At 50.6% G+C, this 13,094-nt stretch overlaps 1 protein-coding gene across 2 annotated transcripts in view; it reads right to left on the bottom strand.

Annotated features, from left to right (window-relative positions):
• Positions 1-7,345, bottom strand: part of IL21R (interleukin 21 receptor) — a 43,441-nt gene extending 36,096 nt beyond the window's left edge. Inside the window, exon 1 of one of the 2 annotated variants that reach the window (XM_027609778.2) lies at positions 6,741-7,345. Coding sequence is in view for 1 of the 2 variants with exons in the window: in XM_027609777.2 (XP_027465578.1) it covers positions 1,058-1,095 (38 nt within the window). In the remaining variant the exon portion in view is untranslated. Of the gene's footprint in view, positions 1-1,057; positions 1,138-6,740 lie in introns of those variants that run through there. The other variant, XM_027609777.2, reaches the window with a different exon arrangement.
• Positions 7,346-13,094: the final 5,749 nt, after the last annotated feature.

The raw sequence follows: 13,094 nt of genomic DNA, 5'->3' as shown, positions 1-13,094 counted from the left end.
TAGACCTAATGTCAGGGGTAAAACAATAAAGCTTCTAGAAGAAAACAGAGAATAATATTTTCATGACCTTAGGGCAGACAACACTTCCTAAACAGTACACAGAAAGCTTGAGCTGTAAAGAAAAAGACTGATAGATTGAACCTCATTAAAATTAAGAATTTTTGTCCACCAAAAGATTTCATTAAGAGAATGGAAAAGAAACTGAAATGGGAAGAGATTATATCTGTTTCTATAAATCTATATCTGTATGTTTCTTTTATATAACTATATATAATCCTTGTATTTTATATAGTTGTATATAATATATGTAATATGTATAAAATTATAAAATATATGTTATACATATAATTTATACATATCTGTGATCTATGTAACATATATATATATATATCCAGCATATCTAAAGACCTCCTACAAAACAATAAACAACACAAAACTCAATTTTGAAAAAATGGACCAGGGGCGCCTGGGTGGCTCAGTCGTTAAGCATCTGCCTTCGGCTCAGGTCATGATCTCAGGGTCCTGGGATCAAGCCCCGCATCGGGCTCCCCGCTCAGCAGGAAGCCTGCTTCTCCCTCTCCCACTCCCCCTGCTTGTGTTCCTTCTCTCGCTTTGTCTCTCTCTGTCAAATAAATAAATAAAATCTTTAAAAAAAAAAAGAAAAAATGGACTAAAACCTTAAAGAGACATTTCACCAAAGAAGACATCCAAATGGCCAATAAGCATAGTAAGAGGTGCTTAAAACATGACTCATCAAGAAAATGCAAATTTACTCTCTGTGTGATATCACCACACATCAACTCAGAAAGGCTAAAATGAAAAAGACAGACAATTCAGTGCTCGTAAAGGATGCAGAGTAACCCAAACTCTCAATCTCTACTCAGTGTTCTGGTGTGCATGCAATTTGATATGACCACTTTGAAACACTTCTGCTGAACAGAATCCCACTTCCAGGCTATGCATCGAAGAGAAACATGTACATCTGTACACAAGCAGCTGTGTGCAGAGACGTTCACAACAGCATCATTTACAACACCCCAAACTGGAAAGAACTCACGCTTTGATTACCCCCCGTGTCTTCTTTCCCTCACGCATGATTCAGGAACAGGATTGCTGAATGTCTCAGGTCAATCATCATCTCCAGTGGGGCTTGGGCAGGGCTTGGGGCTTGAAAGTGAAAGGTAAGGCTGGAGTGCAGTAAAAGTAAAATGACCCGTTTCCCACAGGGACCAAGAAGAAATGAGGTGGGTGAAGAGGGACTCCCCAGCCATGCCAGAAACAGGAGGCAATAGGTCGCCAGAAGGGGAAGTGTCAAGACTGAGGGACTTCCCGAAAGGGAACCCAGAAGAAAGGGCTCCGTTTATCCCTGGTCTTCAGGGACTTCTGCCCACCTGCCCTCCTGCTGTTCTCCTCCCTGATCTCTCCAGCATCCAGCTGGGGCACCTCCAACCCAGTCCTCATTGCAGCTGGGTCGTTCTGTGGCTCCCTGTTGCCCTTCAGAGAAAACCTCAAATTCCTTAGCCTGACATTCAAGACATTTCAGGATCTGCTCCCCAACATTCCGTCTGACCCCCAGTATCCATCCTGGACTCCAGGTATACCAGATGCCTGATAGCTTCCCCAACATCCCCATTCACCCTGCTTCCACACCTTAGCACGTGCTCTTTCAGCCACCAAAACTCTCTACGGTCTGCGGTAGACTGCAGCCTCCCACTCAGTCTTCAAAATCCAGTTCAAATGACGTCTCCTCTGTCAGTCTTCAACCTCTCCAAAGAGTATGAGTCACTCTTCCTCTGGGGTCCAGTCTTCCACCAGAGCACACTGCTCAGGGTGTTTTCAGCAACATTCTGAGCAACGGCCAGGCGGGGACTCTGTGTCTCTTGGTTACTGCTGAATCGCCAGTGGTTAACCAGCACCTGACACCCAGTAGATGCTCAAAGTTTCTGTTACATGAGTGACTAAATGAAAGGGAATGCTTTCGATCATAATGGATTTTGAAGTCTACCCTCAACGTTAAAACCCATGCAAACTATACACTCCAAAAGTCGATGTTATTCTTTTTGACTCCTCTCTCTTAAATTTGGTGCACTGAGGATCTTGACCTACTTGATAAGGATAAAAGTTCCAGGGCTCCATCTTTCTCCCTTCACTGCAGGGCCTTTGCACATGCCATTCCCTTGGTCTAGAACATTTTTCCTCGTGCTTCTTTGCTTTCTCGTCCCCTGGTTTCGACGTCTATGTCGCCTCCTCAAAGAGGCAATCACCACGTGTCCCCTGCGATTCTCTGGGCCACACATCTCTTTGTTTCCTTCCTCGCAGTTGTGACATTAGAATTAATTTAGTAAGTGTTTCTGTTTTTGTTGATGACCTGTCTCCATCAAGGAGCATAAGCTCCCAGAGGCTGGGAAATTTGTCAGTTTTGTTCACAAAAGGAAGTGTCCCTAGTGTGTGGAGTGGGCCCTGGAGCACTGTAGGTCCTCAACAAGTAGCTGGGGGAATGGCGAATGAACAAACAAGGCTAAGAATTGCTGTGTCCTGGGGCGCCTGGGTGGCTCAGTAGGTTAAGCGTCTGCCTTCGGCTCGGGTCATGGTCCCAGGGTCCTGGAATTGAGACCAACATCGGGCTCCCTGCTCAGCAGGGAGTTTGCTTCTCTCTCTCTCTCCCCCTCTGCCCCTCCCCACTGCTTGTTCTCTCTCTCAAAAAATAAATACATAAATAAATAAGATCTTAAAAAAAAAAAAGAAGTGCTGTGTCCAGTCATACATGGAGCAGGCCCGCATGTAGCCCCCACGAGAGACCTCAGTTTCCCCATCAACTCCATCACACACAGTGCCCAGGAACTTCCCTCCACCCCAACCAACACCCTCAGCTCCCAGGGTCTGAGCAATCATGCCCGCTATTATCAGATTAATAACAAGGAACTTTCAGAGAGGGATGGTGGGTTCCCCAGGGTCACACAGAAACTTAGCCAAGCAGAGCGCTCAGGCTGAGGAAGAATCAGATTGGTAGCCCTCGACCAGAAAGGAGGCTCTGTCACTAACCCATAGTGGACCCTTAGGCATATCTCTCCCTTTGTTTGGGTCTCAGTTTTCCTCACCTATAGAATGGGGCAGTGCCCTGGCCTGGCCGAGGGGGTGAGAGGCAGGCACACTGCAGGTGTGTGGGGAACATTACTTGCTTCTTACACGTGTTTTTTATTTTCCCAGTAACAAGGAGTGGGTTGTGGGTGTCTGAGGTCGGGTGTGCCAGGACCCTGGGGTCATAGCTTAGTCAGTAGGAGCTGAACATGAGGGGAAGGTCCTAGCCCAACCTCAGGCTGTGACACCTGTCTATATGTTGCTTCCTCCCAGCTGGGCTGGGATTCTTTTCCATGAAGCCTCTCCTAGCCCGAACAAGCCTTCCCTACTGGATTTCTCCAGCCTGTGCAACCTCCCCTAGCCGATAAGCATGCCCCGCTCCCAGCAACCGCCCCCTGCCTGTGCATTCTCTACCCGCCCTGCAATCTCCACCGTGCTGGGCAACCTCGCCCAGACTGTGCAACCCCTCTCTGCTCCTCTAGCCACCCCTCCCTCCAGCCCCCTCTCCCCTGGACCAGGACGGGCTGGTTGGAAGGCAGAGAAAGAAGGGATGCTTGTGGCCCCGGCCCCGAGGTGGGGGGTTGGGACAGGGCTGGCGGCCTGCCCTCTATTCCCCCTCCCCCCGCCCAGCAGGACCCCCACCAGCCTGGCCAAAGTGGGCCGAGTGTTATGGATTCATACTGAGAAGCTCTGCAGGCCTTGGTCCCAATCTACATGCTCAAGCCCTCTTGGCAGATGAGGAAAGGAGAAGCCCAGAGGGGCCCAGCGCCTTGCCTACGGTCACACAGAGTGAGGAAGCACCAGGGCCTGAGCAGGGAGCCAGGTTGGTGTGCTTGCCCTGGGGACATTTCGGGAGGCCGGACCCTTCCTGGGTGCTGGGTGAGGGGGACCAGCAGGCTGCAAGTGTCCCAGCCACTGGGGGACATCAGCGGGGCCCCTGCCTGCACCCTGGGGAATATTCTCAGGATGTTTCAGAAGTTCCAGGTTTACTCAGATCTTGCATATGAGCTGTCGTAAAAAGTCCCTTTGGCCAGGCGCCAGGGCAAGGAGTGGGGGCGGTGGCACCTGTGAGCCAGAGGTGGGGGGTGGGGCCCCCTCTCTGCTCCCCCCAGCCTGCCCCCACAGTTCAGCGTGTACTAGAGGGCAAAGACAGGGAGGAAGGGGCTGGGGGGCAGAAGACCCTCCTCCTTGAAGTGTTTTTTCCTCCTGTCTTCACAGCTGCCTTCCCTCTTCTTGTGACAGACTCCCTGGGTGACACTGAAAACCCTACCCTTCTCTGAGCCTCAGTTTCCCCAGCTGTGAAAGAGAGAGCAGAATCACCATATGAGCTATCATTTTCTGAGGGCGTAGGGTGAGCCAGACACCATGCCCTGTGTTTTGGCAAATAACAAGACGACTGTTACCAACAACATTTCATGTAAACCGTAATTGCTACTATTTCTTGTGAGCCAGGGCTAAGCCCCCTTCCCCTCCTCATGGCGCTGGCCCTGTCTGTCTGCGCCACTGAATCCCCAGGACCTGGGACAGTGCCTGCTGCACAGCAGGTGCCCCAAAAAACACGGGTAGAATAAAACCTCCCAACACACCCGAAATGGATGTTACAGACTGGGAAAGTGAGGCTCAGGGAGATTGCGTGGCTTATTCAAGGTCACACAGGTACCATGGGGTGGAGCTGGGTCTCCATCCCATCCTGGCTGACTCCAAAGCCCCAAATTGCCATCGGCCGTGTGTTGGTACGCCGGGTCCCAAGCCCCCCACCCGACCACAGAAACCTCCCAGCCATCGCTCCTGCTTGTGGGGATTCCGAAGGCACTGGCTCTCCTCCCTGGAATCAAGGATTCCTTTCATTCATTCATTTATCAGGCGCCAGGGAGAGAAAAGAGGTGCCTCCCAAAGTCTCTGGTGCCCTTCCCCCCTTCCACATCCTCCATCTGCCCCCACCCACTGCCCACAAGCCCTTTATGGTCTCCAACCCCCACCCCCACCCCTCACTGGGCAGGTGGGAGCCCAGGGCTCAGCCTTTGTCTTGTTCACCCCACCTCTACTGGCCCTGGATTTGGTTCTCCCAACATGAGGGCTCTTAGTTCCCACCCCTGTGGAGTGGTGAGGACCCAGACACCCTGCCAGGTGTGGAGTGAGTAGAACTCTGCTGAGGCCACCACAGGGGAGCAGGTAATGGCCCTCAAGACAGTGAGTCTTGCTTTTATGCTACCCTGACCAGCAGGTATGGCTCTGCCATCAAGCCGACTGGGGGTCCAAACCCAGCTCTGCATCTTGTGGCCACAGGTGATCTGGGATCCTCAATCTCCTCATCTGTGAATGGGCTGAATGAGGCTCCCAGGCTCAGCTGATGTTGTAAGGATGGTGGGAGACCCTCAGGTGTCAGCAGCATGCTGAGCCCTGGTGCGGGGAGGACCAGAACCATGGAGGCTGCGGGAGGCAGGACTGCAGATTCTCGAATGTGTCCCTGCACCCTCTTCTGCTCTTGGAGACTGGCCCTTCTCGCCATGGGCTTCAGGTTCCTTGTGGTTACAAGCTGCCTTCCTGGGCAGGCCTCCAGCTTTCATATTTTTATGCCCTCCAATCGTCACAACTAGCCCCATGAGGATGGAACTGCCTTCACCCCCATTTTACAGATGAGAAAACTGAGACTCCATGAGGCTGGATGAAGCCCAGAGACTTGCCCACGTCCCCCCAGCTAGGGAGTCGCATGGCTGACTTTTGAACCCGCCAGGTTTTCCCCACTCCACCATGTGCTTCTAAAACCCCCACACTTTCCCCCAGGGGAATGCAGATGTCTTCCCAGGAGCAGCCCCTGACTTTTTAATGCTCCCTGCCCTGGGTCTGCTGCTCCCACTGGGCAGCACTGGCCATTCCTTCCACGGGTCCAAGGTTCCCACCGGAGGCTTTTACTCACCCAGCTGCTCTGCTGGGAAAGTGTCTGCCGGCTCCTTCCTTCCCTTCCTTTCCACACGTCAAAATTCAACCCATGCTTCCAGGCTCAGCCTCCCCCTGACCCCTTGCCCCCCTCTCCTCCATGGGCCCATCCCCTGGGCTTTCATGAGGAAGAGACAGTGTAGAGGACAGGGCCAGCCTCCGAGTCGCCTGCCCACCCTACTACGCACTGGTGAGTCACCTTGGGAAGATCACTCTACCTCTCAGAGTCGGCCCCCATTCTTTCTCCATGAAATGGGTACACCAACCCGTTTTGAGGAGTTAGATGACATAAAAAAGCTAACACACGGAACCCAGCACAAAATCTCTGCCCCTTCCCCCAAAACTGGGCCCCCTAGAAGTGCCACACCATCTCATCGTCTCACCCCTGCCCACTCTGCCCTACTCAGCTGCCCAGAACCACGGTGACTGAGGCATCGGGTCTGGTCTGGGATCAGGTTTCCTTCCCCACCCCCTGCCTTTTGGAGGCTGGTTTCCACAGACAGCTCAGGGGGTCCTCTCAGCCATGGCCCTGCCTCCAGGCCCCCTGCAGACCGACAGAACGATCCCGAGGTCATCCTGCGCTGGGCTGAACAGGAGACTCCAGCCCCAGCTCTGCTGGTCTCACTGTCCCAGCTATGCTGAGGGTGAGAAACCCCTTGGTGTCCTCCCACCTCAGGCAGAGAAGGTGTCTCTCCCACGGAGAACAGTGGCTGGAGCCGAGTTACCTGCTGTTCCAGCTTTTCCCTCAGAAATCCATTCTGTGTGCTCGGGGCAATCCAGTGGGCTCCCAGGGGGCGGCAGCTAGGCTCAGCGTGGGGGTGGGGGATGAGAGAGGGAAACGGCAGGGCTAGGGGGTGGGGACCCACAGCCTGCCCCAGTCACCCACCAGACAAGCATACGACCTGTCACCCAGATGGATGGCAGCCGGGCTCCAGGCAGGCGGGCCACACAGAGGGAGCCAGCTGGGGGGAGGGGGGCGGGGGGAAGACAATGGTCGGTCACATCCCAGGGAGGCCACACGTGGACAGAAGGCAGAGGCTGGGGTAAGGGACCAATCGGCTGTACCAGGGAGGGGACACACGGCGACAAGGGCTGGTCAGGCAGGCAGGCAGACAGACAGACAGACAGACAGACAGACAGGGGAAGTCAAGCCAACCGGCAGATGGCCAGCCAGGCAGACACCCAGAGACACAGACAGGCAGGCAGACAGATGGCCGTGTGGCTGTCGGTCACACTCGGGGAGGAGCCGGCAAACAGTCGGACCCCGAGCCCGTGGGTCACTCGGCAGAGAGGCACCAGTGGGTCTGTCAGAGTGTGGCTGCCCCGCGGCCGCGTGTGCAGGGTGGGGAGGAAGAGGAGGATGTGGTGATCAGCTCCCCGCAGGCCCCGCCCACACAGCCGCTGGCCCCTCCCCGGCCGAGTGAGAAAGCGGTGGGAGGGGGCCAGGCCTTAGGGCAGAGCCCTCTGATCACCAAAGGTCACCCGCTAGGAAGACATTTGGGGCCAACTGGGTGATATGGCCTCTTGCGGATGGCTGACATCCCCCCAGGCTTCACGGTCATGACCAAGGAGAGAGAGGCAGGCAGGGCCTGCGAGCGACCGCTTCCCACAGATGTGCACGCCAAGGCTCAGAGGGGTGCAGGGGTGGTGTAAGTGGACCCAGGGGGGTCCCGGCGGTCCTCAGGGTCCAACTCTCAGCTCACAGAGAAGACAGAGAGGGCCCAGGGCAGAGGCTCGCCAAGGTCCCACGCTTCATGCAGGCACACTGCCTGCCTGACCCAGGAAGGGTCTGAGTTCGGAACCCCCTCCAGACTCCTCTGACCCCATTTCATTTGAATCTAGCTTCCTGCTCCAGGGCTGCAGGGAGCAGGACCCTGTGTCCATGCCCTTGAGAAGACAGTTCCTCCGGCACCTCCCGTCAGCTGTCTGAATGCCTCTTTTTGCCCATCTGTCAAGCCGGTTGATGCCTGGCCAAGGGGAGAGGGCAGCCATAATGAGCACATGAGAAGAGACATTCTCAAGAGAGTTTTCATCTTGCTCACAAGCCAGAGGGGCTCATGAAAGGGTCAGATGTCTCTCTCCAGCAGATGTTTAAGAAATCAGGAGAGAAAATTCAACAAAGTCATGCCCAGCAGGCTCAGAGAGAGAGCAAGAGAAGTTAACTACCATCACTACTGTTATGATCTTGCATTTTTTAGGCACCTACAGATCTCATTTTATCCCACAAACCCTGTGAGGCAACAAGACTATTCCCATTTTACAAATGGAGAAAACAAGGCTCAGAGAAGTGAAACATCAGTAAGAGGCTAAGAAGTGACTTCAAGCTAAGAAGTGACATGTGGAGATTTGATCCTGGGTGTATCTCATTCCTAAGCCTGCACCAGGCTGTGAAAATGGGTCCAAACCAGGACAAAATGTTACCAAGGGGGCTGGGGGCTACTTTGTGCTGTTGGGATGACACAGGTTGGCTCAAACGCATACGCCATCTCTTCCCATCTGACTCATTTTTGGGAAGCAATTTGCAGCTAACCCATATGACCGCTCCAAAGAAAAACAGAAAGCATCTTGCTACTTATTTCTTCTATTTTCTTCTTTTTTCTAGCTGTTTTTGAGGAACTGGGTACAAATTCCCCTGTGGCTGGTTTGAAGGATGTTTGCCCTATAGAAATTCTCTTCCCCACTGCTGAAATAGCTCATGTTCTCTGGAGAACCAATGTCGGGAGGAAGCCAGCTTTTGTTTTTCTTTTCTTTCTCTTGATCTTCAGGGTAAGTTTTAGGATACTGTGCAGAGGAATCTGAGTGGTTAAACGATCAAGAAAAGGAAAAGTACAATGGAGCTAATATTTGCTGAGAGACTACTCTGTGTCAGGATTGTTTTCTTTTTAAAAAAATTTTATTTTATTTTTTAAGTAATCTCTACACCCAATATGGGACTCAAACCCGCAACCCTGAGATCAAGAGCCTCATGATCCACCAGCTAAGCCAGCCGGGCGCCCCTGTCCCAGGGTTTTTAAGGCCTTTAAAGATACATCATCTTGCTTAAAACTCATCATTGGGGGCTCCTGGGTGGCGCAGTCGGTTAAGCATCCGACTTTTGGTTTCGGCTCAGGTCATGATCTCAGGGTCATAGGATGGAGTCCCACATTGGGTGCTGAGCACGGAGTCTGCTTGAGATTCTCTCTCCCTCTCCCTCTGCCTAGCTAAATAAATAAATCTTTTTTAAAAACCTCATCATCATCCTCATCCCTATTTTACGGAGAAGGAAAGTAAGGCTCAGAGAGGGCAAGTGACTTGTCCAAAGTCACAAAGCTGGTGAGTGGCAGAGTCGGGATTTGAACTCAGACTTTGGGCTCCCGAGCACATATTCTTGATCGCTCACCACAGTGCTTCCGGATGTATGTTAACCCGAGGATATTCGATCCCTCCTGCCTCCCTCCCACTTGCCTGCCTGCCTCCCTACCGTTCCCTCCACCCACCCATTGCCCTACCTATCCACTCATCCACCCTTCTATCCACCCGCCCAGCAGGCCAGCCACTCTCCCCTCCCAGCCTTCTGACCACCAATACTGAGCGAGCCCTTGGCTATGTCCTGGGGGTACCCCACAGAAATATACACAAGTGACAGCCCTCAGGCGGCCTGTATTCTGATGGAGAGAGACACATAAAAAGAAGTAATGGACAAACGAATTGCAAAGGGTACTAAGTGTCCTATAAAACCGATGAGAGGTCAAGGCAGGAACATTTAGGGGCACGGTGGATGACAGAAAGGACCTAGCCATTGCGGAAACATTTTAGGCAGAAGGCACTGCAAGTACAAAGGCACCGAGGCAGGAAGGAAAGGGGCTGGGTCCAGGACGGTGGACACGGTGCGGTGGAACAGAGCAACCAAGCAAAGGAATACAAGGAGGCGCACACACACACACTGCGTGGGACCCCACAGGACAGCAAGGAAGGTAGATTTGGTTCCAAGGGATATTGGAACTCATCTGAGGTTTTCATCAGAGGAGTGGCTTAATCCAATGTACATTTTCAAGAGAGTGCTCAGGCCCTAACCTGGGGAGTGGTTGGGGGACAGCAGGAGCCACTCAACCCTTTGTGTTTAAAAAGTAGATGCTTTTGGAAGTAGAAACGAAAGAGCTGCCATGTCCATGGGGGTGACCATGAGTCCCCTCAGAAACAGATCTGTGTTGAGAGAAGGGTCCCTTGAGGGGGCTCTTTGGGTCTGGGCATGGATCGCAGGCGTGGCCCCCAAGGTCCCGGAAGGAGGGTGTGATAAGATCTCTCGAAACCCCCCAGCCCCCACTAGTATTCAGAGTTGGTCAATGGGGAGGAAGTGGTTAAATTTGCATTTCAGCCAAAGACCTACTGGGAAAAAAATAATTGAGAGAACCCCTCCTTCAACTCATTTCCTCTTTTTTATTTTTATTTTAACAGCGTTATTAAAGGTATAATTTACATGACATAAATGGCAGCCACTGAACGTGCACAAGTCAATGGTTTTCAGTGAGTTGTTCCACCACCCTTCCATTGACCCAGTTTTAGAACATTTCCAGAAAGATCCCTTGCATCCATTTGTAATCAATCCCATTCCACCTCCTGGCCCAACTAATCTTCTTTTTTCTTTCTTTAAACTTTTTATTGTTATGTTAATCACCGTATATTACATCATTAGTTTTTGATGTAGTGTTCCCTGATTCATTGTTTGTGTATAACACCCAGTGCTCCATGCAGAACATGACCTCTTTAATACCCATCACCAGGCTAACCCATCCCCCCACCCCCCTCCCCTCTAGAACCCTCAGTTTGTTTTTCAGAGTCAATCGTCTCTCATTGTTTGTCTCCCGCTCTGATTTACTCCCCTTCATTCTTCCCCTCCTGCTATCTTCTTCTTTTTTTTTCTTAACATATATTGCATTATTTGTTTCAGAGGTACAGATCTGTGATTCAACAGTCTTGCACAATTCACAGTGCTCACCATAGCACATACCCTCCCCAATGTCTATCACCCAGCCACCCCATCCCTCCCACCCCCCACCACTCCAGCAACCCTCAGTTTGTTTCCTGAGATTAAGAATTCCTCATATCAGTGAGGTCATATGATACATGTCTTTCTCTGATTGACTTATTTCACTCAGCATAACACCCTCCAGTTCCATCCACGTCGTTGCAAATGGCAAGATCTCATTCCTTTTGATGGTTGCATAATATTCCATTGTGTATATATACCACCTCTTCTTTATCCATTCATCTGTCAATGGACATCGTGGCTCTTTCCACAGTTTGGCTATTGTGGACATTGCTGCTATAAACATTGGGGTGCATGACCCCTTCAGATCCCTACATTTGCATCTTTGTGGTAAATACCCAGTAGTGCAATTGCTGGATCGTATGGTAGCTCTATTTTCAACTGTTTGAGGAACCTCCATACTGTTTTCCAGAGTGGTTGCACCAGCTTGCATTCCCACCAACAGTGTAGGAGGGTTCCCCTTTCTCCACATCCCCGCCAACATCTGTCGTTTCCTGACTTGTTAATTGTAGCCATTCTGACTGGTGTGAGGTGGTATCTCATTGAGGTTTTGATTTGGATTTCCCTGATGCCGAGCGATGTTGAGCACTCTTTCATGTGTCTGTTGGCCGTTTGGATGTCTTCTTTGGAAAATGTCTGTTCATGTCTTCTGCCCATTTCTTGATTGGATTATTTGTTCTTTGGGTGTTGAGTTTGATAAGTTCTTTATAGATTTTGGATACTAGGCCTTTCTCTGATATGTCATTTGCAAATATTCTCTCCCATTCTGTTGGTTGTCTTTTGGTTTTGTGGACTGTTTCTTTTGCTGTGCAAAAGCTTTTTATCTTGATGCAATCCCAATAGTTCATTTTTGCCCTTACTTCCCTTGCCTTTGGCGATGTTTCTAGGAAGAAATTGCTGTGGCTGAGGTCGAAGAGGTCACTGCGGCTGAGGTCGAAGAGGTTGCTGTGGCTGAGGTCGAAGAGTTTGCTGCGGGTAAGGTCGAAGAGGTTGCTACCTGTGTTCTCCTTTAGGATTTTGATGGACTCCTGTCTCACGTTTAGGTCTTTCAACCATCTGGAGTCTATTTTTGTGTGTGGTGTAAGGAAATGGTCCAGTTTCATTTTTCGGCACGTGGCTGTCCAATTTTCCCAACACCATTTGTTGAAGAGACTGTCTTTTTTCCATTGGACATTCTTTCCTGCTTTGTCAAAGATGAGTTGACCATAGAGTTGAGGGTCCATTTCTGGGCTCTCTATTCTGTTCCATTGATCGATCTGTCTGTTTTTGGGCCAGTACCATACCGTCTTGATGATGACAGCTTTGTAATAGAGCTGGAAGTCTGGAATTGTGATGCCGCCAGCTTTGCTTTTCTTTTTCAATATTCCTCTGGCTATTCGGGGTCTCTTCTGGTTCCATAAAATTTTAGGATTATTTGTTCCATTTCTTTGAAAAAAGTGGATGGTATTTTGATGGAGATTGCATTGAATGTGTAGATTGCTCTAGGTAGCATTGACATCTTCACAATGTTGGTTCTCCCAATCCACGAGCATGAACATTTTTCCATTTCTTTGTGTCTTCCTCAATTTCTTTCATGAGTATTTTATAGTTTTCTGAGTACAGATCCTTTGCCTCTTTGGTTAGATTTATTCCTAGGTATCTTATGGTTTTGGGTGCAATTGTAAATGGGATCGACTCCTTGAGTTGTCTCTCTTCTGTCTTGTTGTTGGTGTATAGGAATGCCACTGATTTCTGTGCACTGATTTTATATCCTGCCACTTTACTGAATTCCTGTATGAGTTCTAGCAGTTTTGGGGTGGAGTCTTTTGGGTTTTCCACATAAAGTATCATATCATCTGCAAAGGGTGAGAGTTTGACTTCCTCTTTGCCGATTTGGATGCTTTTGATTTCTTTTTGTTGTCTGATTGCTGTGGCCAGGACTTCTAATACTACGTTGAATAGCAGTGGTGATAGTGGACATCCCTGCTGCATTCCTGACCTTAGGGGGAAAGCTCTCAGCTTTTCCCCATCAAGAATGATATTCGCTGTAGGTTTTTCATAGATGGCTTTTATG

The sequence above is a fragment of the Zalophus californianus genome, chromosome 10, assembly GCF_009762305.2.
Source record: "Zalophus californianus isolate mZalCal1 chromosome 10, mZalCal1.pri.v2, whole genome shotgun sequence".
Taxonomy (NCBI): domain Eukaryota; kingdom Metazoa; phylum Chordata; class Mammalia; order Carnivora; family Otariidae; genus Zalophus; species Zalophus californianus.
This window is presented reverse-complemented; position numbering and strand designations above follow the sequence as displayed.